Here is a 26261-nt window from a genome sequence, read left to right on the forward strand (position 1 = left end):
TATTATTACAGGAAAGAAAAGCCTGAGAGTAAGGTTATTAAAGTACAGTACGTTACATGCACCGAATCTCCCAGTTCTCGATGCAGGCTCTAGCAGAGATGTTGCAGCTGCTGGTTAAAAAGTTCTTATTGCACATCCTACGATCAGGATGGGTTCACAGGTCTTCCAGGCTCTTCAATCCCTGCAGTGCTGCCTCTGGGATGAAGTGCTGAGCTGAGAACAAAATGGCATCGACCACATGGCCTCTTTTATCCCCTTCCTGGCCTCTTCTTGTATGCAGCAAGTCACCTGGTCAGAGGCCAACCTCTATGTTCCCTGCTGGCTGCCCTCAGGTGACAAATCCCATTCTTTGGGTGTGTCCATAGCCTATTGAGAGCCATTGTTCCACAGGGCCTGGCTAATCAGCCTGTCCATAGCCATGCTTAACCACATTCACAGAAATATTCAGCTTCCACACAGATTACAGATTCCTACCTACACACACAGACATTATACACTCACATAAATAGCGTACATAAGATCAACAAACAATAATCTCCCATTCAATACCCCACATGGCTCCCCCCACACCAATTTCTGGGGCCAACACCCCCACCTAGGGGTGCACCAGCGATCTGGCTGCTTCCCTCCAATTCAGCAACGTGACACCAGGTGCCGAGGCTCCAGCCTGGGCCCAGCTGTTATCGAAGAGTCTGGCTTGTGCTGCAGCAGTGCCTGGGTGCCGGGCGCAGGGCAGGGCCCCATGCGGGGGGCGGGGGGGCCTGGGACCAACTGGACTAGTGCAGCCAGGAGGCAGAGCTGGAGGCGCCCTGGGGAATCACCCCAATCCCCAGCTGCCTTTGGGTGCCTGGAGATCTCAGTTGCACCGGGCTGGGGGTTTACGCCGAGGGCTCGTGGGCTCGGAGCTGGCACACGCTGTGGTGAGGCCTGGGCCCGCACGGGGGCGGGGAATGGGGGGCGAGGGGCCCGCATGGGGGCAGGGAATGGGGGGCGAGGGGCCCGCACGGGGGCGGGGAATGGGGGGCGAGGGGCCCGCACGGGGGCGGGGAATGGGGGCGAGGGGCCCGCACGGGGGCGGGGAATGGGGGGCGAGGGGCCCGCACGGGGCGGGGAATGGGGGGCGAGGGGCCCGCACGGGGGCAGGGAATGGGGGCGAGGGGCCCGCACGGGGGCGGGGAATGGGGGGCGAGGGGCCCGCACGGGGGCGGGGAATGGGGGCGAGGGGCACTGCTCTGGGGCGCACTGACGTGCACATGCGCCCGTGACAGAGGCACCCCCAAGGGCTCCTCTGCGACCTCACCCCGTCACGGCGCCCCCCGCCCAGACTGCCACGTGCCCCCGGCGCGCCCGTCTCATGCCCCGTGGCCAGCAGGGCAGTCGCTGGGCGGCGTCTAGGGCAGTGCCCTGGGGGGCGGTGTCTAGGGACCCTGAGGCTGCCCGTGCTGAGCGCTTTGGCCTGCCCACAGGTCTGCGGCGAGAAGAATCGCTTCGAGAGGCTCATGGAGTATTTCTGGAACGAGGACAGCAACATTGACTTCATGGTGAGCACGCGGGGGCCGGACGTGGGGCCAGGCAGCTCCTTCTCCGGCCCACCCCAAACCGTCCGCCCTGCTCGGCCGCTCCCTGCGCCTTCGGGCCTTGTGTGGTGTGGAGGGGGCGGGTTTGCCCGTCGGCTTAGTGCAGGACAGCGCTGTCTGCAGCCCCTCCTCTCCACCGGCGCCAAGGGGCCACGTCCTGCCGCCCGCGGGTGGGTCCAGAGTGTCACATGCAGCCGTCAGCCTGCCCAGCCCAGGCGTGGGGTGCCGAGGAACGACTGCAATCCTGCCCCAGGCCTCTGGCGCCCCAGCGACGAAGGGAATCTCCCGTCAGTAGGAAGGGGGCTTTTGTTGTGCACAGGCAGCTAAGCACTAGGGGGCAGTGGATCGGAGCCAAGCCCCACACAGCCTGGGGGTCTCCAGAGCTCGCCGGGGGCCCCCCAAATGCCGCAAGCCCCACTGATGGGTGTCTGAGGCTTGATTTTCCCTGGGCCCCGCTGGGGGGGCTTCCCTCGTGTCCGCCCCCAAGGCGTGGCTGGAAAGACAAAGCGGGCGACGCTCTTGGGGCTGAGCGCGCGGAGGCGGCTGCCCGGAGAAGCCTGGCGCCGAAGCGGTTCAGCACAGGTGCACGCGCGGCGGCTGGCGATAGCCGGGGCTGGGGCCGTTGTTCGGGGGTTTCCTCTCACGGGGGAAATGAAAACATGCAACTTGGGTTGGAAAGAAGCTGGTTTACCGGGGTCGGGTTTAGCCCCCGAGCCAGTCGGCGACGTCGCCGGCTTGAACGCAGGGGGCAGGGCTGGAGCGGGCGGCAGGACGCCGGGTTCACGCCTCGGCTGCTGGCCTGGGTCCCTCTGCAGCGGCTCGTCCGGGGAACGCCGGGCCCTGCCCGTACCGCTGCTGCCGGGTTCCGGGCAGGGCGCAGCGCCGTGCGGCAAGGTCCCAGGAGGCTGGGCAGGGAGGCCCAGCTGTGGGAGGCGCTGGCGCTAACCCCGGCTCCCCGGCAGGTGGCCTGCATGCAGTTCATCAACATCGTGGTGCACTCGGTGGAGAACATGAACTTCCGCGTCTTCCTGCAGTACGAGTTCACGCACCTGGGGCTGGACGAGTATCTGGAGGTGAGGCTGCTTGGGGGGCGGGAGGGGAGCTGGTCTGGGTGCCCTGCCCCACGGCCGGGGCCCTCTCCCCAGGCCTCATCTGCGCACGCCGTGTGGGTCATGGGCCGGGCCACCCGGAAGTGCTGGGATGGGGTAGAACGGGGGTCCCCTTCCTGAGCCCCGTTCCAGAGCAGCGGGAGGCGGGTGGGCAGAGGGGCCTTGGGCGGGCACAGTGGGCGTCCGGCAGGGCTACGGGCCGGGCCGACTCACCAGGAGCCCTTGCTGTCTGGCGGCAGAGGCTGCGGCACACGGAGAGCGACAAGCTGCAGGTGCAGATCCAGGCCTACCTGGACAACATCTTCGACGTGAGCGCCCTGCTGGAGGACACGGAGACCAAGAACGCCGTGCTGGAGCACTTGGAGGACCTCCAGGAGCAAGTGGGGCAGGTGAGGGCCTGGGCAGCAGGCAGGGAGCGAGGCGGTGGCCGTGTGGCCGTGCGCTCTGGCCAAGGCTGAGCGGGCTCCCTGCTCGTCCGTCTCTTGGCCGGGGGTAGAGAGCGAGCCCCCCGCCACCGGCAGCTCCATCAGCCCGGGGGCTGGCACTGTCACTTAGCCCAGTGGCTCCCCTGGGCTGGGCCTGCTGCCCCGGGCCAGGAGGTCCCAACCCCTGGCACCTGGAGGGGACGCCGGGCCACTCGTGGGTGGGGCTCCCAGCAGGGTCTGCTGCACACCCTGCTCCTGGATGCCTGGCACCGGGGCTGTGCCAGCGGCACCTCCCCTCTGCACGCTGTGCCCTGGCCTCGCCCCGCTGAGGCCGGCTCCTCTCGCAGCTCACAGAGAAGCTGCAGGATACGGAGAACGAGTCCCTGGCCAAGATCGCGGCGCTGGAGAAGCAGCTGAGCCAGGCGCGCCGTGAACTGGAGACGCTCAGGGTGAGAGCCGGAGGGCGGGGCAGGGAGCTGGTTCTGGGCATGGGGTGTTTGGGGGATGTTCCTGCACTGAAAACTCGCGGGGTGGGGCCCAGGGTGGGGCGGGTGGGGGGCCGGGGTGGGGGCAGGGAGCTGGTTCTGGGCATGGGGTGCTCGGGGGATGTTCCTGCACTGAGAACTCGCGGGGGTGGGGTGGTGGGGCGGGGGGGGGCAGGGAGCTGGTTCTGGGCATGGGGTGTTTGGGGGATGTTCCTGCACTGAGAACTCGCGGGGTGGGGCGGGTGGGGGGCCGGGGTGGGGGCAGGGAGCTGGGGGCGGGGTGGGGGGAGGCCGGGGGGGGTGGGGGCGGGGGGGGGGGGCAGGGAGCTGGTTCTGGGCATGGGGTGCTCGGGGGATGTTCCTGCACTGAGAACTCGCGGGGGTGGGGCGGTGGGGCGGGGGGGGGCAGGGAGCTGGTTCTGGGCATGGGGTGCTTGGGGGGGGGGGCATGTTCCTGCACTGAGAACTCGCGGGGGTGGGGTGGTGGGGCGGGGGGGGGCAGGGAGCTGGTTCTGGGCATGGGGTGTTTGGGGGATGTTCCTGCACTGAGAACTCGCGGGGGCGGGGCGGTGGGGCGGGTGGGGGGGGGTGCCGGGGTGGGGGCAGGGAGCTGGTTCTGGGCATGGGGTGCTCGGGGGATGTTCCCGCACTGAGAACTCGCGGGGGTGGGGTGGTGGGGCGGGGGGGGGGCAGGGAGCTGGTTCTGGGCATGGGGTGTTTGGGGGATGTTCCTGAACTGAGAACTCGCGGGGTGGGGCGGGTGGGGGGCCGGGGTGGGGGCAGGGAGCTGGTTCTGGGCATGGGGTGCTCGGGGGATGTTCCCGCACTGAGAACTCGCAGGGGTGGGGCGGTGGGGGGCGGGCGGGGGGGGGGGGGGGCAGGGAGCTGGTTCTGGGCATGGGGTGCTCGGGGGATGTTCCCGCACTGAGAACTCGCGGGGGCGGGGCGGTGGGGCGGGGGGGGGGGCAGGGAGCTGGTTCTGGGCATGGGGTGCTCGGGGGATGTTCCCGCACTGAGAACTCGCGGGGGTGGGGCGGTGGGGGGGGCGGGGGGGGGGCAGGGAGCTGGTTCTGGGCATGGGGTGCTCGGGGGATGTTCCCGCACTGAGAACTCGCGGGGGCGGGGCGGTGGGGCGGGGGGGGGGCAGGGAGCTGGTTCTGGGCATGGGGTGCTCGGGGGATGTTCCCGCACTGAGAACTCGCGGGGGCGGGGCGGTGGGGGGGGGGCGGGAGCGGGGGGGGGCAGGGAGGGTGGGGGCAGGGAGCTGGTTCTGGGCATGGGGTGCTCGGGGGATGTTCCCGCACTGAGAACTCGCGGGGGTGGGGCGGTGGGGCGGGCGGGGTGGGGGCAGGGAGCTGGTTCTGGGCATGGGGTGCTCGGGGGATGTTCCCGCACTGAGAACTCGCGGGGGTGGGGCGGGTGGGGGGGGGGCCGGGGTGGGGGCAGGGAGCTGGTTCTGGGCATGGGGTGCTCGGGGGATGTTCCCGCACTGAGAACTCGCGGGGGCGGGAGGCCGCTGCCTCCTTCCCAAGCAGCCCCCCTGCGGGCCTGTGGGCGGCAGCCGGTGCCGAGGGGCTGCCCAGGCGTGATGATTCCCGCGGCCCGGCCGGCTCCAGGGGGTCGGGCCCCTCGGCCTGGGGGCCCTGCACCGACGCGCTGCCTGTGTCCGCCCAGGAGCAGCTCAGCGAGGCCGGCAGCCGCGCCGGCTCCTCCCCGCCCCCACCCCCACCGCAGCCGCACAGGCCGGCGGGCGCCCGTCCCTCGGCCTTGGAGCAGAAGCTGGCGGAGCTGGAGGAAAAGGGGCTCGTCCGGATCCTGCGTGGGCCGGAGGGAGACGTTGCCATCGAGATTGTCCCTGTTGTCATGGAGACCACAGCAGTCCCCATGGTTACCAGAGAAGCCTCCACCGCTACCAGCACAGGTACCTTGGGGGAGGCGGGGGGCTCCCACGGACACCCTGGGGCTGGAGCCTGCCCTGGGGTCAGACCGAACGCCGGGTCGCCATGTCCCACCCCACACGCCTCCAGGGCGTGTTCGTCTGACGGTGCACACGGGCCTTGGGGCCGGGCCCCAGACAGGCACCAGCACTGCCCCTGCCCCTCCCTCTGGGGCCCCAAAGCACTTTGCGAAGGAGGGTCAGCACCATGGTGCAAATGGGGAAACTGAGGCCCGGAGTGGGGCACTGCCTTGCCCCTGAGCTGGTCTCTCCATTGCTGGCGGGGGGGTGACATTTCTCCGGCTTTCCTTGCAGATTTCCCATCTCCTTCCACTTGCCCCCCACTGCCGCCCCCGGCTGCCGCCCAGACGATTCCTCCGCCGCCCCCGCTGCCGCCCCACGGTGAAGACGCCGGCTCCGCCAACCCGCCTTCCCAGCAGCAAGCCCCACCCACACCCCCTCCAGCCCCGCCCCTTCCTGCGAGTGATGCCCCTCCTCCTGCCCCGCCCCTTCCAATGGGCGGGATCCCACCACCACCTCCCCTGGTGGGGGGGGATGGCCCGGTCCCCCCTCCCCCTCCGCCCCCACCACTGGGCATGCCGGCTGGAGGGGACGGTGGCCCGAGCACAGCGGCCAGTTCAGGTGAGTCCTGGGACACAGCGGAGTCGGTGCTGGAGGGCGTGTGCCGGTGGGAGCCAGAGCACAGCGCTGGGCTGAGGGGCAGAGAGCCGTGGGGAGCCGGGCCCCTGGTGATCCACAGGGCAGGCATCGCTGGGCCAGCATCGCTCACCCTGGGCAAGGGACGTCCCCGTTCGTGTGCCCTCGGCCTCAGACAGCCTCGGGGTGGCCAGGAAATCCACTTGGGTCAGGCCATCGGTCCGTCACACCCAGGAGCCTGCCCCTGGCCTTTCCCGCCGGAGCCCTGGCCGCCTCGCCCGGTACCTGGTTATTCCCACTGGGGCCCTGGCTGCCTAGCCCGGTACCTGGTTATTCCCACCGGGACCCTGGCCGCCTCGCCCGGTACCTGGTTATTCCCACTGGGGCCCTGGCCGCCTAGCCCGGTACCTGGTTATTCCCGCCGGGGCCCTGGCCGCCTCGCCCGGTACCTGGTTATTCCCGCCGGGACCCTGGCCGCCTCGCCCGGTACCTGGTTATTCCCGCCGGGGCCCTGGCCGCCTCGCCCGGTACCTGGTTATTCCCACTGGGGCCCTGGCTGCCTAGCCCGGTACCTGGTTATTCCCGCCGGGGCCCTGGCCGCCTCGCCCGGTACCTGGTTATTCCCGCCGGGGCCCTGGCCGCCTCGCCCGGTACCTGGTTATTCCCACCGGGGCCCTGGCCGCCTCGCCCGGTACCTGGTTATTCCCGCCGGGGCCCTGGCCGCCTCGCCCGGTACCTGGTTATTCCCGCCGGGGCCCTGGCCGCCTCGCCCGGTACCTGGTTATTCCCGCCGGGGCCCTGGCCGCCTCGCCCGGTACCTGGTTATTCCCGCCGGGGCCCTGGCCGCCTCGCCCGGTACCTGGTTATTCCCGCCGGGACCCTGGCCGCCTCGCCCGGTACCTGGTTATTCCCACTGGGGCCCTGGCCGCCTCGCCCGGTACCTGGTTATTCCCGCCGGGGCCCTGGCCGCCTCGCCCGGTACCTGGTTATTCCCGCCGGGGCCCTGGCCGCCTCGCCCGGTACCTGGTTATTCCCGCCGGGACCCTGGCCGCCTCGCCCGGTACCTGGTTATTCCCACCGGGGCCCTGGCCGCCTCGCCCGGTACCTGGTTATTCCCCCCGGGGCACTGGCCGCCTCGCCCGGTACCTGGTTATTCCCGCCGGGGCCCTGGCCGCCTCGCCCGGTACCTGGTTATTCCCGCCGGGGCCCTGGCCGCCTCGCCCGGTACCTGGTTATTCCCACTGGGGCCCTGGCTGCCTAGCCCGGTACCTGGTTATTCCCACCGGGGCACTGGCCGCCTCGCCCGGTACCTGGTTATTCCCGCCGGGGCCCTGGCCGCCTCGCCCGGTACCTGGTTATTCCCGCCGGGACCCTGGCCGCCTCGCCCGGTACCTGGTTATTCCCACTGGGGCCCTGGCTGCCTAGCCCGGTACCTGGTTATTCCCGCCGGGGCCCTGGCCGCCTAGCCCGGTACCTGGTTATTCCCGCCGGGGCCCTGGCCGCCTCGCCCGGTACCTGGTTATTCCCGCCGGGGCCCTGGCCGCCTCGCCCGGTACCTGGTTATTCCCGCCGGGGCCCTGGCCGCCTCGCCCGGTACCTGGTTATTCCCACCGGGGCCCTGGCCGCCTCGCCCGGTACCTGGTTATTCCCACCGGGACCCTGGCCGCCTCGCCCGGTACCTGGTTATTCCCGCCGGGGCCCTGGCCGCCTCGCCCGGTACCTGGTTATTCCCGCCGGGACCCTGGCCGCCTCGCCCGGTACCTGGTTATTCCCACCGGGACCCTGGCCGCCTCGCCCGGTACCTGGTTATTCCCGCCGGGGCCCTGGCCGCCTCGCCCGGTACCTGGTTATTCCCGCCGGGGCCCTGGCCGCCTCGCCCGGTACCTGGTTATTCCCGCCGGGGCCCTGGCCGCCTCGCCCGGTACCTGGTTATTCCCGCCGGGACCCTGGCCGCCTCGCCCGGTACCTGGTTATTCCCGCCGGGACCCTGGCCGCCTCGCCCGGTACCTGGTTATTCCCGCCGGGACCCTGGCCGCCTCGCCCGGTACCTGGTTATTCCCGCCGGGGCCCTGGCCGCCTCGCCCGGTACCTGGTTATTCCCGCCGGGACCCTGGCCGCCTCGCCCGGTACCTGGTTATTCCCGCCGGGGCCCTGGCCGCCTCGCCCGGTACCTGGTTATTCCCGCCGGGACCCTGGCCGCCTCGCCCGGTACCTGGTTATTCCCGCCGGGACCCTGGCCGCCTCGCCCGGTACCTGGTTATTCCCGCCGGGACCCTGGCCGCCTCGCCCGGTACCTGGTTATTCCCGCCGGGACCCTGGCCGCCTCGCCCGGTACCTGGTTATTCCCGCCGGGACCCTGGCCGCCTCGCCCGGTACCTGGTTATTCCCGCCGGGACCCTGGCCGCCTCGCCCGGTACCTGGTTATTCCCGCCGGGGCCCTGGCCGCCTCGCCCGGTACCTGGTTATTCCCGCCGGGGCCCTGGCCGCCTCGCCCGGTACCTGGTTATTCCCGCCGGAGCCCTGGCCGCCTCGCCCGGTACCTGGTTATTCCCGCCGGGGCCCTGGCCGCCTCGCCCGGTACCTGGTTATTCCCGCCGGGGCCCTGGCCGCCTCGCCCGGTACCTGGTTATTCCCGCCGGGGCCCTGGCCGCCTCGCCCGGTACCTGGTTATTCCCGCCGGGGCCCTGGCCGCCTCGCCCGGTACCTGGTTATTCCCGCCGGGGCCCTGGCCGCCTTGCCCGGTACCTGGTTATTCCCGCCGGGGCCCTGGCTGCCTAGCCCGGTACCTGGCTGCCTGCCGGCTGGGTGCAAAGATCACCCATGGTGCACTGGGCCGGCGGCAGCATGAGGAAGCCGCCCCAGCTTTGCCGGGGGGCTGGAGAAGCTGCCAGGTCCCGGTGGTCCTGGGGCCCGGGCGGGCTCTGTGCTGCCGGGCCCACACCGCTCTCCGTTCCAGCCGTCAGGATCAAGCAGCCGATCCAGACCAAGTTCCGAATGCCCATCTTCAACTGGGTGGCCCTGAAACCCAGCCAGATCAACGGGACCATCTTCCACGAGCTCAACGACGAGAAGGTCCTTCAGGTGAGGCTGCCTGGCCCAGGCCCTCTTCCTGGCACCTGCCCGACGGCTGGTGCACAAGCCCTGGGTGCAGCCCGCCCCGGCTGTCAGACACGGCCGGAAGATCTGCCTGCCCGGGGGGCTGGACGGAGCCGTTCAGCACCCTGGAGAGGGGCTCTCAGCGCCGGGAGCTTTGCCCGGTCACTGGCTGCAGCCCAGCCCCGGTGATGGCTCCCCGCCCACGCGCCCGCCAGCTGTCAGCTGCATTCTGTCGCGCCCCTCCCGCAGGAGCTGGACATGAGTGACTTCGAGGAGCAGTTCAAGACGAAGGCGCAGGGCCCCAGCCTGGACATCAGTGCCCGGAAGGCCAAGGCTGCTCCCAAGGCCCCGAGCAAGGTGACGCTGATGGAGTCCAACCGCGCCAAGAACCTGGCCATCACACTCCGCAAGAGCAGCCTCAGCACCGAGGGCATCTGCAAGGCCATCCAGACGTGGGTCCCTGGCCGGGGGCTGGGGAGTGGGGGGGGGCGAGGGCAGAGCCTGGCTGGCGGGGCGGTGGGAGGAGGGGCCGGGGCAGGGATTCCCCTGGGGAGGGGAGAGGGGGAAGGGGCCCAGGGCTCTGCAGAACTGAGGTTGTCGGCCTTGTGTCCAGGACCCGGTGCTGGGAGCCCAGGCAGGGGTGGGATCTGGCACTGCTGGCTGAGGCTGGTTTGAAGCGGAGGATCGGGGGGGTCCAGGGCAGAGGGGGGGGCGAGCGGCAGGAGGGCGGGCTGCGAAGCAGGGAGCTGTTGCTGGGGGGAAGGTTGCCAGGAAGCCAAGGAGGAAGGGACGCAGCGGGGCCCTGGACCCAGCAGGAGGCGCCCCTTAGATTCGGTGCCCTGGCCCGTTTGGCCCCCAGGTACGACTTGCAGGGCCTGAGCCTGGATTTCCTGGAGCTGCTGCAGCGCTTCGTGCCCACGGAGTACGAGCTGACGCTGATCCGCAAGTACGAGAAGGAGCAGCGGCCGCCGGAGGAGCTGTCGGACGAGGACGCCTTCATGCTCCAGTTCAGCCGGATCCCGCGCCTGGCCGAGCGCATGAGCATCATGACCTTCCTGGGCAACTTCAGCGACACCGCCCAGCTCCTCATGCCGGTAGGGGCCGCCCCAGGCCCTCCCGCGCCCCCTGTGTCTCCTCCGGGCCTCGTGGGGCCTTGGGGACGGAGGAGCCAGCGGGCCCCAGGGAAAGGCAGGGTGGGGAAGGGGGGCGTTTGCTCTCCGAGGATCTGGCTTGGTCTGCCCAGTGGGCCCTGGGGCATCTCCCGCTAGTTCCTGAGCCGTCACGTGCACTGGGGGCCGCTCGCCTCCGGGCTGGCCCAGCAAAGCAGGGGGCTGGGAGGGCCCAGGGCCGGGGGCTGGGGCCGGGGCCTTTGGACGAGCGGGTCTGGGGCTGCCTGGGTGCGCTGGGATGGGTGTCGTGGTGCGCTCAGGGCGGGGATGCTGGTCTTGGGCTGGGGTAGGGGCCCAGCCCCGGGTGGTGTGGGGGTCCCTGGTTGGGATGCCTGGGGCTCGGAGACTCTTGGGTGGGGCCTGCATGGGGGGCTCGTGCTGGCCGGGGGGCTGGTGTGCGGGGAGCAGGAGCCCGTCTGCGCCAGGCTGGGCCAGTCCAGGGGGGGCGTCTCACCCGCCTCTCCCTGCCTGCAGCAATTCAACGCCCTCATCGCCGCCTCCATCTCTCTCAAGTCTTCCACCAAGCTCCGCCAGATCCTGGAGGTGAGGGGCCTGGGCTGGACTAGAGGAGGAGGGACTGGGGCAGGGGGCACAAGCTCAGGCTGAGGTGGGTGGGTAGACGGAGGGGGCTGGGCAGCGGGATGGGCTCGCTGGGGTGCGGGCTGGCTGGGCTGGGGAGCCCAGGGCTGGGGGGCTGGGGCTGGGGAGCCCAGGGCTGGGGGGCTGGCTGGGTTGGGGGGCTGGGGCTGGGGAGCCCAGGGCTGGGGGGCTGGCTGGGTTGGGGGGCTGGGGCTGGGGAGCCCAGGGCTGGGGGGCTGGCTGGGTTGGGGGGCTGGGGCTGGGGAGCCCAGGGCTGGGGGGCTGGCTGGGTTGGGGGGCTGGGGCTGGGGAGCCCAGGGCTGGGGGGCTGGCTGGGTTGGGGGGCTGGGGCTGGGGAGCCCAGGGCTGGGGGGCTGGCTGGGTTGGGGAGGGGCTGGGCTGGGCGCAGAGTCTAATTTGGTAGAAGCCTCCCCCAGCCCGTCCTGCGGCCAGTTGCCTGGTGTCGGGCTGCCAGCCCAGGGTGCGGGACATCTGCCCCGAGGACAGGCCGGTCCCCACTGGGGGCCCCCACTGGCTGCCCGTGGGAGCCATGGTCTGGCCGCGCTGCCGGCACTCGCTACCGGCTGTCTCTCCGCAGATTGTCCTGGCCTTCGGGAACTACACGAACAGCAGCAAGCGCGGGGCGGCCTACGGCTTCCGGCTGCAGAGCCTCGACGCGGTAGGTGGGGGCTTGGCCCCCCCAGGTGGCACCTGCTGTGGCTGGTCGTGGGGGGTCCAAGCAGCAGGTTGTGGAGTACTGTGGGGAGAACCCCAAGCTCCCATGCCGTGGGGTGGGGGGAAGCTGGCAGCTTGAGGTCTGGCCCCCCCAGCGAGGAAATCCAGCAGTGTGTGGGGGGGGGCAGACAGTGATGGCTGGTTGTGGACACTGGGGGGTGGGGGAATATGGGGGGTACGGATGTAGGCACTGAGGGGTAGGGAGGCAGATGGTGGCTGGGTGTGGATGCTGGGGGGTGCTGGAGTCGGGGGTGGGCTCTGGGGGTGAAGAGGTGGGTGCTGGGACCAGGGTGTGTGTGTGGGGAGTGCTGGGGGGGCGCTGGGACCGGGGTGTGTGGGGGGGGGTGCTGGGGGGGCGCTGGGACCGAGGTGTGTGTGGGGGGGCGCTGGGGGGGGCGCTGGGCGCGAATACCCGGGCACAGCCCAGCCTGACTGTGCCCCGCAGCTGCTGGAGATGAAGTCGACGGACCGGCGGCAGACGCTGCTGCACTACATCGTGCGGGTGGTCGCGGAGAAGTACCCCGGGCTGACGGGTTTCCACACGGAGCTGCACTTCCTGGACAAGGCGGGCACAGGTAGCATGCGGCCGGGTGCAGGGCGCCCCAGGCAGGCCAGGCCGAGCCCTGGGGAAGTTGCAGGGAGCAGGCCCCGATCCCCATTCACTCGCCATTCTCCCCTGCCCGCCCAGTGTCCCTGGACAGCGCGGTGCAGGACATGAGGGCCCTGCAGCGGGGCATGGAGCTGACCCGCAAGGAGTTCATGCGGCAGGACGACAGCCAGGTGCTCAAGGACTTCCTCAAGGCCAACACCGAGGTGATGGAGAAGCTGCAGACGGACAGCAAGACGGCCCAGGTCAGTGGGTCTCTGCAGGCTGGCGAGTGGGGGGAGGGCTGGGCTGAGGGTGTCCAGGGGGGTGGGTCTCTGCAGGCTGGGGGTGGGGGGAGGGCTGGGCTGAGGGTGCCCAGGTCAGTGGGTCTCTGCAGGCTGGGGGGTGGGCGGGGGGCTAGGCTGAGGGTGCCCAGGGCTCGGGTCTCCGCAGGCCGGGGGCGGGGTGGCTCTTGGCCTGGTTGGGAGGCTGGTGCCCGCCGGTGGTGCTGGAAAGGATGCAGGTGGGGTGTGACAAACCAGGCCGGGTTTGAGTGCAGCTGAGGGCGTCTGCTCAGGGCGAATTGCTCAAATTCGGGGCTCCTTACTGCCCCTGACTGGAGCACCGAGCGCTGCAGCTGCCAGCCTGGCCAGCCACAAGCCTCACGAGCAAAACCGCTCTGACACCCCAGCTCTATCTGTGCCCCAACAGCCCCGGGCGAGGGGTTATAGAACCCAACCTCACCTACCACCAGGCACACAGCTGGTGACTGTGACAGCTTCTTTCACTGACCTGGTTACCGCATTCTCCCGGTGCGGCACACCCACTATGTTATTCCCCACCAAGACCTCAGCTGGGATCAAATCCTGGACAGCCATCAACACCTGCCCCCTAAACCCCCCCACTCGAGATGGACTTTAACCACTGGCAGGCTCACCGAGTACTCAGACAAGGCCATTAATGTCACACACTCCCCAGGCAACACGTCTTCCGGTTTCACTAGGTGTGACGGCGCATTGAGGTTCTCCCGTCTCCTGCGCCCCCGTAATGGCACGGACAGACTCCACCAGCCAGTAGAATAGAGGGAGTTTATTGCTTCCCTGGGATACAGCCCAGCCCAGATGTAATCTGGTTCCAGGGCAGGCCTACGATGCCTCAGCCCCCCCTTGAGATGGGGGAGACTGGGCCCCTAAATTCCAGCCCGTTGCCTAGGCTGTCTCTTCCATGCTCCCAGACAGAAACTAACCCACTCACTTCCAGCCCTGCCCCCAGCCAGGGCTCCACTCCCCTTCTTCCCATTGTTCCACTCCCTCGGAGATAACTCGTCAGACAGGTTGGAAGCCCCCTTGCATAATGACTCTTCCCCGGCCCTGCTGGGCCGTGCTGCAGCCAGCAGCCAGTGGGGGTCACTCACAACCCACCGCCCAGCATAGCAACCAGCAAGGTACCCCCCACTACATCACACCGGTGCCCCTTAACTGTTGTGATATCAGAGCCAGGGTCTCGCCAGCCCCTACATTCGACCCCATTGACCTTCGCCTCCCCCATGAACTGTTCGCTGCCCTTCCACGCCTCAATCCCGACATGCTGGGTGAGCTCAGTGCCTTCCCCCACACCTCCGTAGGTTACTGGGTTAACGTTTGCCACTGCAGTGCTCACAACTGGACTCAGGGTGGCGTCATAGAGTTGCTGCTTATGGAACGGCCAGGAGCTGCTGGCCTCCGGCTGCTCTTTATGTCTGGACACTCAGGCCTTACATGGCCAGATCTGCCACATTTGGCCTGCTTATCCGTGGGGTGAGCACTCCTGTCTTCGGGGCTTCTCTGAGCTCCCTTGTTAGATTCAGGGCTGAGTCTGCTCCCGAACCCCTCCCTTCATCTAAACTGTGGCAAAAGGTGCTGCATCTCCCCAAGGGGTCTGTGCCCGTCCCGCGCCCTGTTCTGGGTATGGGTGTCTGCAAACTCCGCAGCCCGTAGGACCGACTCAGGCTCCCGATCACACACAGCCGCCCTGACCTGCTCAGGCAGCACATTCAGAAACTGCTCCAATGTGATCAAATCCAGCATTTTCTCATAGCTCCCCTTTGCTTTAGGCCTCGTAACCCACTTTTTAACAAAGCCCATCTGCTAGTGAGCGCTCTCCACACAGGTACAATCACTGGACATTTGAAAGTTCCTAACTTTAACCCGGTGAGATTCGGGGGTAACCCTGACCCGTTTCAGTGCAGAGTCTTCAAACCGCCTGTGGTCTAAAGCTTCTTCCTCCCCCAGGTCATTAAATACCTCCCTGGCCTTGCCAGTCAGTCTGGCCATCAGGACGGGCATGCGCTGGTCAGGGGATCTGGTTCACGCTGCAAATACGTCCAAAGGTGGCCAAAAACTCCTCAATATCCTCGTTCTCCTGGTATAAGGGACAGATCCTTTCCCAACTCTTGTTGGCAAGTGGGGGTGGGTTCTCAGGTTGCTGTACCTGTTGTGGTGCCTAAGTATCTGGAGCTCCTTCCTCAGCTCTTCCATTCGCTGTGTGTGGTCCGCTTCCTTTTCCTTTCCACGTATCTCGGCCAGGGCCCTCTCCTGTTCCAGCTCCATTTTCTTCAATGCCTACTGCTTTCTAATTTCTTCTGCAACAGCATCCTCGGCATCGGGTGGAGCCGCTCTCTTGCCCACTGGTCCTTCTGCCGTAGCAAAGATGTCAGCTGCTGCTTAGTAGCGCTCTTCCTAAAGTCAGTGCCTCCCTCTGAGCACAAACCCTTCCGAGCCTCTCTGTTCAGACTTTCCTACTGGTGCTGACTCATTGCAGCGGCTCTTTAACCAACCAAACTGTCAGCACCAAAACCCAAATGTAGACAGCGCGGGGTCCTGACCCAAAGCTCAGTTGACCAAGATCTGTGGATCCTGCCGAATACACCACTGTGACGGACTGGGCCGGGTCTGGGCACAGCTGAGGGCGCCCGCTCAGGGCTCCTTACTGCCCCTGACTGGAGACCTTCCCAAATAGGCCACAAACCAGCTCCACAGAGCGCTTCAGCTGCCTGTCTGGCCAGCCAGAAGCCTCACGAGCAAACCCGTCTGACACCCCAGCTCTATCCATGCCCCAAACAGCCCCGGGCCTAACACACAGGTGAGGGGTTTTAGAACCCAATCTCACCTACCCCGAACGGGTTCTCCGGTCCCAAGAAACCAGCCACAGTTCCCAGGTCAATGTACGCTCTGGATCTCATCCACAAGATCATGCTGAGCCAGTCCTTTAGAATCTAAAACCTAAGGGTTTATTACTAAAAGAAAGAAAAGCGTGTTAAAAGATAATACATTACATGCATCGAATCTCCCAGTTCTCGATGCAGGCTCGAAGCAGAGATGTTATAGCTGTTGGCTTAAAAGTCATTGGTGTATATCCTATGTCAGGATGGGTCCACAGTTCTTTGCGGCCCGGGATTCCCTGCAAGGCTGCCTCTGGGATCAAGGGCTGAGCTGAAGACCAAGATGGAGGGTGCCACATGGCACTTATATACCTCTCCTAGCATCTTCTTGGCTGCAGCAGGTCACCTGGTCCGTGGCCTATCCCTGTGTCCCATGCTGGTAGCCCTTAGGTATCAGTCACATTCCTGAGATGTGTATTGGCACCTAGAGATTCATTGTCTCCTTGCTAATTAGCAGAGCCATAGGCTGAGCTTTCCTTGCTCGTTGCTCTGCTTCAGACAGAGAATCTTCCAACATCAACACAGAGTCCATCATTATAACTCCACATACAGACCCCCTACAAGTACATGAATAGCACATACACCAGCAGTAGAGCGTAGGCTTTGTCTGACACCTCACATGGCCCCCTGTGTATACACTTTTGGGGCAAACACCCCCCTCCCCCATGGGTGCAGCAGTGATCCTGGCTGCTCCCCTTCAAAGTAACGTGACAGGCGGTTTCTGGGGCTATTCTGCCTCTGGAGCCGGCTCCTGCTTGGAAGGGGCTGGGCGAAGTGGGGGAGGAGGCATTAGAGCAGCCCCAGAAGCTGACACCAGCTGGCTGCAGGGAGGCGGCAGGGCTCCCTGGCCGGGCGGGGCGGCACTAACGGCTCTCGCCTACCGGCAGGAGGCCTACGAGTCAGCTGTGGAGTACTTCGGGGAGAACCCCAAGACCAGCCCCCCCACCATGTTCTTCCCTGTGTTCATGCGCTTCATCAAAGCCTACAAGGTAACGGAGCCCGGGGCCGGGCCGGGTCTTGCTGCCCGCGGGCTGGGGGCGACGCTCCGGAGGGTGGCAGCAGCCCCGGGATCCCCCTGGGTCTCGCCCCTGCCAGCAGAGACCAGCAGGGCCACTGCCCAGGCGAGCTCAGGGCCAGTCCCAGCCAGGCTGTGAGTGTGGCCGCTGGGTCCCACGAGGGGGCTGCCCGGGGCAGGGTGCCCAGCCTGCGTAACCAGTGCCCCTCCCCTCCCCTCCCAAGAAAGCGGAGCAGGACATCGAGACGTGGAAGAAGGAGGAAGCAGCTGCCAAAGAAGCAGAGTCCAATTCCCCCGCCAAGCAGGAGCCAAAGGTACGAGCTGGACCTGGGCCTGTGGGCTGGCTCAGGAGCCTGGGAGCCTTTCCCACGAGACAGGGTGTTGGTGCCAGCTGCATGTCAGCTCCCGCCCCCCAGCAAGCGCCCTGCCTGCCACGTGGGCTGGGCCGCGGCTGCCGGCTGCTGTTCTGCGGTGGGTGAAGCGATTCTGCCCAGGGCCAGGCACTAACGTCTCCTCTCGGGGGCTGCCAGTCCCCCGTCCACAAGGCCAAGCGCCCGCCCATGGACATGATCGCCGAGCTGAAGAAGAGGCAGCTGGTGAAGGAGCCTCTCATCTACGAGGGCGGCGATGGGGCCATTGAGGACATTATTTCAGGTAAGGGGGCGCAGGCCAGCCGGCTCTCCCAGGCACAGGAGTGAACCTCTGGCCAAAGGGGCGTGGCCGGGGGGGCCCCAGGAAGAGCCCACTGGTCTGTCAAATTTTCTTTGGGCTCTGCCTGTCATGTGACGTGTTGTCTGTCACGTGACCACTAACCTCCACGCTTGGCCGGGTGGTGCACAGCATCGCTGCGGCCCATCCCTGGGCTGGGCTCCGGCCTCGCCTGCCCAGGCACCCGCTCTGCTTTCCCCCGGCCCAGCGGGCAGCAGCCAAGCCCCGGGGCTCAGGGCGAGGGGGCACCGCAGAGGGCCAGGGGGCTGCGTAGCCCTGGGGAGCGTGGTCCCTGGCTGGAGCAGGGAGTGGCAGGCACGAGGCCCAGGGTCTGCTCCCAGCTCTGGCGTTGCCCCGAGAAAGGCCCCGGTCGCCGGGTGTGTCACTGGGCAGAGCGGCCAGGCCCGTGCTGGGACTGAACATTCCTGCCTGGCGGCTGCAGTCAGCCTGGGGGCTCGGCTGTCACCTTTCCACAGCACCCCTGGCTCTCCAGCCCCCCGGGTCTCCCTGGCCTGGGCTGAGTTGACCTCCCGAGCAGCTGGGAGGGGGCAGGTTCAAGACCCCCCCGTGGCCCTCTACCGGCACCTCGCCACCTGGTTGTCACACGTTAGTTGGGCCGCAGGCTGAGACCCACAGCGCCCCCACCCAGAGACCCCCCTGCAGAGGGCAGGAGCAGAGCCCCAGGGGTGGGCACAGCTATACTGGCCGGGCAGCCGTTAGCCCACGGGGGGCTGCAGCCGTGCGGCGCCTGGGCCGCGGTGGGGAACCGTGCTCTAGAGCCTCGCTCCGGCTCCAGGTGCACCTTGCTCTGTCTGCGCCACTCTCGGCCTCACCTCCTTCCGCTGCTCTCCCCCCCGCTGCCTCTCGGGATCGCTCTGCGCAGTGCTCAAGACGGCTCCGTTCACAGCCCGGACAGGCAAGCGCTCGTCCCGGCTCTTGTGCGAGGCCAGCGTGAATGAGGAGAGCCCCCTGTAGCTCTCGGCTCTAGGTAACCTGCCTGGGGCGCTGGGGGCCCGGGCGTGGGGAGCCGGCGCTGCAGCGCAAGCATGGGGGGGGGGGTTCTGTGCATGTACCTGCTGGGGCTCAGCCCGTCCCCCCAGAGCCGGGCTCGCTTGGGGCGGCAGGACACTCTCCAGTGCCGGGCAGGGGCTTCGCGGCTGTCGTCTCGTTCCTGCCCTCACTGCTTCGGCCCCGCCTGGGGCTCGCGCGCCGGAGCCTGGGGCCTGCTCTGTGCAGGGCTGGCAGAGGCCCCGGCGAGGCCTGTTGCAGTAGGACGCCGTATCCCCAGCTGGTGGTGTTTCGCCTCCCTCCCGTGTGGTCCGACGGGACAGTCTCCCCCCTCCCCCCCCCGTAGCCTGCATGTCGGGGGGGTGGCACCAGAGGCGTGAGCCGGTCGCCCCCCGGTGCCAGGCTCCGGTCCGACCCCCGTGTTCTCTGGCCACAGGCCTGCGGAACCAGCCGTACCGGCGCGGCGACACCGGCCGCTGCAGCGTGAAGAAACGACCCGCCGGCCAGACCCTCCAGGTGACCTCTGACCTCTCGCTGTGAGCGGCGCCGCCCGGCCGGGAGGAGACGCTGATGGGCCTGGGCCAAGGACCTGCACCAACGGGAGGACTGCTGCTCCAGCCGCTTAACTGCTCAGCCCCCCAGATCGGCCACGTACCTGGGGGCCCGGGCCAGGGCTGCCACGCCGGCCACGGCCCTGCTGCCAGGGAGCAAGACCAGCGGCCAATGCCTTGGCTGTGGGGGAGGGGGAACGTGGGGCACGTGGCAGCTCCCTGGCCCTCTGCCCCCCAGGCTGGCCGGAGCACAGCTCTGCCCACATGCCCGCCCTGCAGCTGCTGTGGGGCCGAGGTCACAGTCCACAGGCTGCAGCCTGGTGGCCGGGCCCCTTCCCTGCTGCACTAGGGTTGCCCCCAGCCCCTGCCCTGCCCTCGGCGGGAGCTGCAGGGACCTGCCAGGCAGAGCCAGGGCGAGCTGGGGGGAGAGGGCTGCTGCGGGAGCACAAAGCCTGGGGCTTGGCAGGGGGACCAGCGCGAGCAGCCAGCCCCCTCCCTGAGGGGCTTGGCCTTGTACAGGCACCTAGATGCTCCTCCTGCCCCCGTCCCCGTCCCCACGGGCGGCTTTTAAAATCTGGCTTTCTCCTCGCTGCGCTGCAGGCGGGAACGGGCCGTCCCACCGGGTGCTGTCGCCATTCCGCCAGCCGCCACACGGCGTCACCCCTTCCCCACCAGCGGCTCGGGGGCCTCGCCCGGCAGGGCCCAGCAGGCGGAGGAGTGAGGGGGCGCCTGCCTGGGGGGGACCCTTGTCCGTGGCTCTGGGCAATCCCAGCGCCCTCGGCGCACACGCTCCCCGCTGCACCGGCCCGAGGGCGCGGCCCCCAGAGCGCAGCAGCCCCCAGTGCGCGGCCCCCCAATTCAGGCGGGCAGCTGCCCCGTCGCCCGGGCCCTGCTCGCTTCCGGCTGTAAGAAAAAGGCACAATGCCAGCTGCACTCACACGGCACGGGGGGGCGGCGGGGGGGTGAATGTATAACTTATACTATGCCTTGAAGCAAGACTTGTAAGACAGCGGCCCTGCTACTTTCTATACAGTATTTTTATATCCTGGCAGTGAGACCTGTTACTCCAGCCCAGAACTGGTCCTACCCGCTCCAGCTACCGCCCAGCCTGGGGCACATGGCTCCCTGCCCTTGGAGCGCGCCGGTCGGCAGCCAGGTCCGGCCCCAGAGGGGAGAGGCGGCAGCCAGACTTGCGCGCTCGCAGCCCAGAGCTCTGTGAACGCTCAACCCCTCCCTCCCTCGGCCGCCAGGGAAGCGTCTCGTCCCCCTCGTCTCTCCAGCGAGCGAGGCAGCGGCCAGCAGCAGCCCCAGGCCAGGGCGGGAGCTCACGGTAGCTCTGCAGAGTAGCCGGCGGCTCAGCAGGGCAGGGGGCACGTTCCTGGGAAGGCAAGATCGGCAGTTACCAGGGGAGCGACTGGCTCCTTGGAGCGGTTCGTCCACTTCAGCCCTTAGGGCTGGGGCGGCCCGGCCCCCCTGGTCCTTGCCCCGAGCACCACAAGGGGAGAGCCCTTGGCGCCGCACAGGGCCAGGTCATGCCTCTGGGCACCCCTGCAGGGCCTAGTGCCAGCCCGTGTGCGAGTGGCCCCGAAGGGCCACAGCTCCTGGCCTGCTCCCTTGTCGTTGCCCCCCAGCTCTGGCTTGGCCAGTGGCACTTTCTCCGCTCTGTCGGGAGAACAACCTTCCACTGCTACAGTGACGCGCCACCCCATGCCTGTGTCTGTGTGACGACCATGGCTGCCACGCAGCTCCCACAGCAGAGCCCTGCCTCCCCTCTGCCCACGGGGCTGCACCCAGCCGTGGGCTGCGTGGCCAGAAAGGGGCAATGGCTCATGCAGCGGCACCCTTGGAATTGAGCCACTGCAGCCCCCACGGACGCCCTGAGGCAAAGGCCGGCACGACCGCGGTGGCGTCTCGGGCAGGGTGTTCGCCTTTAGGCATCAAAACCGATCCAAACCCTTTGGCAAGGGGCAGCCCCCGCCCGCCCCAAGCAGCTTTTCCCTCCCCCGGGCTCAGGCTGCGCGACGCAGGTAGTCTGGGAAGCTGTGAGCGGTGCCTGGGACCGGGCCTTACCCCAGTGACCCAGGCAGTCCCTTCACTCCTAGGGCCCAAGCCCAGCCGTACAGCAGGAACAGAGCTGCCAGCCTAGCTGTAGCACAGGCCAGTTGCCATGTGTCGGCCACAGGCGCCCGCGTTCACGCTCGGCCACAGCCCGGTGCTGGGTTTGCTGCTTGCACAGCAGTGGACGGGCCCGGCCCTCACAGGCGCAAGACGTGGAACCTCTCTGGCTCAGCGCTCTGTTGCCCCGGCTCCGGCCCATCGTGGCCATTGCATTGGTTCAGCACAGAGCCAGGGCTCCAGGTGCTGTTTCCAGCAGCAGCCACAGACTCCCCCAAACCTTCTGTTTAGGCTCCCACCAAAGTGCCTGGAGGGTTGTACAAAATCGATGGGAAACGGCAGCATGGCTGCAGCCTGCCTTGGATGGGTGCCCAGGGAACTGGCCCGTGGGTCAAGCCATGGGACGGGACCAGGCCCCCTTTTGGTTTCAGGTGCAATCTCTGGGCCTTGCTGTGGGTCACCAGCCCCTCTAACACGGCACATAAGCCACCAGCCCGTGTATTGAGCGCTCGGAGCCGGGCAGGCTGGCCCCTGCACGCACTGGTTCACGTAAGACACCTAATGCCAACAGGGGGGCGGGGGGAGAGGAAGGCGGGTGGTTTCAGCAGCAGACCAAATCCAGACAAGCCGTAGCTAGGGCTGAGCACGCTGCAAGACCAGGGGCAGGTGCCGGCAAACAGCTTCTTGCCTCTGCTGGCCTGAACAAGGAACACAGCAAGCCCCAGACATCAGACTGCATCAGGGGGCTGCCCTAGCCAGTTGCTGGCTGCTCAGAACCGGCTCTCAGCCCCACCAGTGCTCAGGAGCATGGGGTGCTGCCCGGACGCCCTCTCGCAGCCCGGCCCGGAGGCCAAGGGTGTGCTTCGAGCTGTCCAGCCCCCAGCATGCTGGCTCTACGACCGGAGCCTGCACCCACTCACAGGCCACACAGTTGGACAGGTGGGTTATAAGCTGCATCTTCGCTGCTTGGCACTTGCTCAGCGCAGGCTCGGAGCAGCCACGTTATGCTCCCAGCTCATCGACGCTGCAGGAGTTTCCTTTTCTGCCAGTTCCTGGCACCTCCACAAGCCAGGGGCTGATACACCCAAGCACTTCTAACCGCTCCTGTGATCCAAACCTCAGCTCCCCCCCCAGCCAGCCACAAAGCATAGTGCAAGGCCAACGCCCTCGCCCAGGGGCGTCTCCACTGCGAGCAGGAAGTGGGACTGGAGTGCAGACAGACGTAGCCGGCCGCTGTGAGTGGAGGAACTGGATCGGTGAAGCCCTAGTAACGGGTAAGCCCCACCCACTGGACTGCACCTGCACCGTGCTGCAGATAGGCCTTCACCCCCCCGCCCCCGGGCCTGCCAGCAACAGCCACTGTCCCACAGCAGCTGGAGGGAGGGCCCAGGTATCCTTGTGAACACAGGTGGGGGGTAGATCTCCCTCTGGCGTGCCTGCCCCATTCACATCTCACATGCCTGGGGAGGCCGGTGCAGCTACAAAAGCCACATGATGGTTGGAATCTCGGCATTGGTGCCCTGGGCCGGCTGTTCCCTGCAGCCCAGAGCAGAGCAAATACCCAGGTCTCGCGGGGGGCTCTGGGCAGAGAGGCTGCAAATGATGCAGATTGTGCGGCAGGCGACACTCAGAAGGGCTGCATGGGTTCCCCTTGCACCTAGCCTGCCAGAGGGCCTGTCCCCACAGCACAGGGGCTAGTCTAGCCTCCTTTCAAACATCTCAAGCACCTCCTTGGGATGCCAGTTCCAGACACCCAGCCTCGGTTCCCCTCCTCCCCCCACCCTGGGCCCTCACTGTGGACCCCTCCCACAGGAGGATGTCGTCATTCACCGAGGAGCAGTAAACAAAAGCTTCATGAGGCTGGGACCCAGGCGAGGGCTGGAGCAGAGATGAACCCAGGGGTTGTAGGGTTAAACGGGGGGTTGGCAGCGAGAGGCCCACTTTCCTCTCCCAGGGACCTCCCTGGTGTATTGCTCTCCTGGCCCCTAGCGGGAGGGGCAGGCTTTCCAGCCGCTCCTCCTGGGTCAGCTGCCATCCTGCAGCAGCCCCGTGCCCCACAGACAGCTCCGCACGGCCACAGGCGCTGGTGTGACAAAGCTTTATTCTTTCCATGGGCAGGGCCCCCTGCACCTGCATTTCTGGATTTTAAGAGTCGGTTTTGTGAAATGTCTTCCAAGGACAGCAAGGTTCCTGGCCCTCCGGAAGCCAGGGCCCTGCCTCCGCAGCCACCAGGCAGGAGGGAGCAGCGAATGCCACCACTGTTACTTGGTCTGCTAGTCCCCAGGCAGCGGCTCTTCTCTGGCCGTGCCCAGCCCCACGGCAAGCAACACGTTCTTAGCCAGCGCCTGCAGGCGTGTTGAGAGCAGCTGGTTCCACCCTGCAGTCCGACGGGGAGGCCGGCCAGTTAACCAGATCCCACACTGTCACTGGCAACAGGACTAGGGCCAGCCCTGGAAAGCCATCTCACGGTGCAGGCTAATTTGATTGAGAAGCCTGGTAGCCCAGGCCCCAGAGGGAGAAACTAACAGAGAGAGACAGACGGGAAAGGTGAGGGGCTCGTGGTACCAGCACGGAAAGGCAGCCCTGTTCCTGCCAGGCAGAGATGGCTGAGGCTGGGCAGGGCACTTGTCCCATAGAAGTCGGATCACAGTGGTATGAGGCTACCAGAGGCCTTCAGGGGGATGAGATACATGAGCAGAGATGCTGGCTAATGCTAGAGTGACAAGTGCAGGAGGGCTGACATCCGCACTTTTACTCACCCTTCAGGTGGGCAGCATTAATGCTAGAAGTAAAATGCAGAGAGCAGTAGCTCTCCACACCCTGAGGGCTGCTGCTTTTCCCTCTAGTGTTTGAGTTTGACACCAACAGGTTAACAAAAAGAGCAAAGTTACGGAGGAGAAACTGGCCACATGATGTAGGATCTCCCCTCAGAAACCAGAACGACAATGTGCTGGCAATAGCTTGGCCTAACTCCACGATGCGAGTGGAACTTGACACACAAAGAGCCGCGTATTTCAGTGTTCGTTCAATCCTACGATACTTCAACAAGAGTATAAACCACGTGGAGTCCTGTGGCACCGCAGAGATGAACAGATTGATCTGGGCACGCAAGGTGCATCAGAGACGCGCTTTTACCCACAAACCCTTATGCCCAAATCAATCTGTTCTTTGCAGTGCCACTGGACTCCTGGCTGTTTTCACAGCTACAGACTAACACGGCTACTCCTGAGACTTGCAGAGAACACGTCTCTTGCCAGCTGCACCGCAGGCAGCTCTGGGGTCTAGCAGTGCGTGGCTAGCAAACACACGGCACTCCCAGAAGTGCCATGGGAACCGAACTTTTCATTTTCACGGAATCTGCGTGACTCCTGTTTTCAGAAGCCGTAAGGTGCACAGGGCCGTTCTGCTACCCGCCCCACAGGCCGGCTTAGTAGCGCTGGGGTTCGACCCTCTTTCCACAGAGTCCAGGAATTCTAATGCTTAGTCTGCTGCAGAACATTCATTGGCAGTGGGGACTCTGGTTCCTGTCTTCTCCTGGGCAGGACTTTCTCTTGGTCCTCCAACAAGCACAGCATTGTAAGCAGCAGCTGTCAGTGTGTGGCTGTGACGTAAGTATTGCTGCCTCCCGCCCTCTGCTCCCTCACTGGCCCGGGTCAGGAACCAGGGGGCTAGGCCCAGCTCTGGCCTGCATCCCGAGGGTGCACTTGTCAGATCAGTAAAATGGGGCGGCTGAGCTGTGCTTCCTGGCAGAGCACTCGGGATGGTAAATGCGGTTACCCTGGGAGGATGGGGGGGGGGGGGGGACTGGCTCCTGGGAGTGGCGCAGGTGATTACAAAAGCCAGTTGCTGCAGGGAAGGGAAGCGGAATGCAAGGATCAGAACCTCACACTCCCCCAGTCACAGCGGCTACGTTTAGACCCCTGTGCAGATACAAAGTTTGTATCCGTATCCACGAGGGAGCTGCGGGTACCCGCGGAGAGAGCGCAGCTAGCTAAGTCTGCAGGGTTCTAGATGCAAAACTTGCATCTGCAGCCATAGCTGCACAAACGAGCCTCGGCTACGCACACTGACAGCTGCGGCTGCAGATACCCGTGGATTTGCAGGGCTCTATTCTCCCAGCCATTCTAATCTTTAGGCCATTCAAAACCTCTGGAAACAGAATTTTTCCTCCACCAAGAAAGGAGTTGTCTGCAGGGGTAGGAGGTGGCAGCAGCCACCCTACTACACTCTAAATCCCTGGCTCCCTTCCACATTTGCTCTGAGCACTCGGTGTTTCCGGCACTCTCCTGGAAAGGGCAGATGCCCGGCAGCGCACTCCTGGTCCTCTCTGCTGCAGCCATCGCTCTAGAGTGCCCTGTGAGGGCAGCACCCCTCTAAAGGCCGGATCCAGGCCAAGCAGCAAGGAGCTGGCGCACTAAAGCTGTGAAAAGCCGAACTCGAATCCTAGTTCAATAGGAAATGTCAATAGCTACAGTTTTGTCTCAAGCACCAAATGACTGTGGGCCTCTGCAATCCCGCACTTCGGCCTCACGGTCTGTTCTCCAGCTGACCATGCTTGACTCGCCAGGACCAGCCGAAACTGCAGTCAGGAGCCAGGGTGCACTGCAGCTCTAGGCCCGAGTCGGGAACCTCCATGTCACAGCCAACAGGCCGGCCGTCCTTTGTAACAAGGCTGAAAGCGGAGGCTGGTATCTGTGAACCAGAGCACAGAAAGGTGAGTGGCACTTGGCAATCAGTGCAATTCAATGCATGGCCAGGCTGCTCTAGTTGGCACCCAGCGCTCGCTGATCAGCAAGAAGTGCCAGGAGAAAGGGGTTCGTGTTCGGCAGGATTCATGCCCGTTTTCCTGGGGACACCAGTTATACCCGGCTTCTGTTTATCCCGCTGCGGGATTTCCTCCCACGCATAGTGCCTACTGCTAGCCATTTGTTAACTGGGATGGCTGGGTTAGCTGAGACTCCTAGGGCCTTCCGTCTCTAGCTGATCTCTTTGCTTTAGGATAAGCCACTCCCATGAGGGGGACCCCTCCAACACTACAGATACGTCGACTTCTGCAGCCCCTTTACTCGGAGGCCATCAAAGCGTTTTATGACAACTAAGCCTGAAAACCCTGCAACGCTGGTGCATCCCTCAGCCCTTCCAGGCCCAGCTGAGGCCGGCCAGGAATTACAATGGAAGTGGACGACTCCCACAGGGCATTCATTACGTGCCTCTTCCCTGCGAGCCAGGGAGAAGAGCCCGGAGCGCCTGGCCCACTCCACCACCGCTCAAAAGTGTCGCACGAGCCCCATGATGGGTCGCGAGTACAGTT

At 66.2% G+C, this 26261-nt stretch overlaps 2 protein-coding genes across 7 annotated transcripts in view; one reads left to right on the forward strand and one right to left on the reverse strand.

Annotated features, from left to right (window-relative positions):
• FMNL1 (formin like 1) overlaps positions 1 to 24754 on the forward strand; it is a 56283-nt gene extending 31529 nt beyond the window's left edge. For 2 of the 3 annotated variants that reach the window (XM_089774049.1, XM_075911473.2), the window contains 17 exons: positions 1467 to 1541; positions 2540 to 2650; positions 2926 to 3075; positions 3459 to 3560; positions 5271 to 5517; positions 5848 to 6174; positions 9146 to 9270; positions 9535 to 9737; positions 10145 to 10379; positions 10929 to 10997; positions 11632 to 11712; positions 12214 to 12343; positions 12457 to 12620; positions 16441 to 16542; positions 16793 to 16882; positions 17099 to 17222; positions 18721 to 24754. In XM_089774049.1, coding sequence (XP_089630175.1) covers positions 1467 to 1541; positions 2540 to 2650; positions 2926 to 3075; positions 3459 to 3560; positions 5271 to 5517; positions 5848 to 6174; positions 9146 to 9270; positions 9535 to 9737; positions 10145 to 10379; positions 10929 to 10997; positions 11632 to 11712; positions 12214 to 12343; positions 12457 to 12620; positions 16441 to 16542; positions 16793 to 16882; positions 17099 to 17222; positions 18721 to 18824 — 2439 coding nt within the window. In that variant the 3' untranslated portion in view covers positions 18825 to 24754. Of the gene's footprint in view, positions 1 to 1466; positions 1542 to 2539; positions 2651 to 2925; positions 3076 to 3458; positions 3561 to 5270; positions 5518 to 5847; positions 6175 to 9145; positions 9271 to 9534; positions 9738 to 10144; positions 10380 to 10928; positions 10998 to 11631; positions 11713 to 12213; positions 12344 to 12456; positions 12621 to 16440; positions 16543 to 16792; positions 16883 to 17098; positions 17223 to 18159; positions 18265 to 18720 lie in introns of all 3 variants that reach the window. The other variant, XM_089774048.1, reaches the window with a different exon arrangement.
• Positions 18718 to 26261, reverse strand: part of MAP3K14 (mitogen-activated protein kinase kinase kinase 14) — a 32267-nt gene continuing 24723 nt past the window's right edge. For all 4 annotated transcript variants that reach the window (XM_075911474.2, XM_075911475.2, XM_006111837.5 and 1 more), the window contains one exon: positions 18718 to 25642. In XM_075911474.2, coding sequence (XP_075767589.1) covers positions 25478 to 25642 — 165 coding nt within the window. In that variant the 3' untranslated portion in view covers positions 18718 to 25477. The remainder of the gene's footprint in view (positions 25643 to 26261) is intronic.

The sequence above is a fragment of the Pelodiscus sinensis genome, chromosome 29, assembly GCF_052426305.1.
Source record: "Pelodiscus sinensis isolate ZL-2025 chromosome 29, ASM5242630v1, whole genome shotgun sequence".
In the NCBI taxonomy this organism is placed as follows: domain Eukaryota; kingdom Metazoa; phylum Chordata; order Testudines; family Trionychidae; genus Pelodiscus; species Pelodiscus sinensis.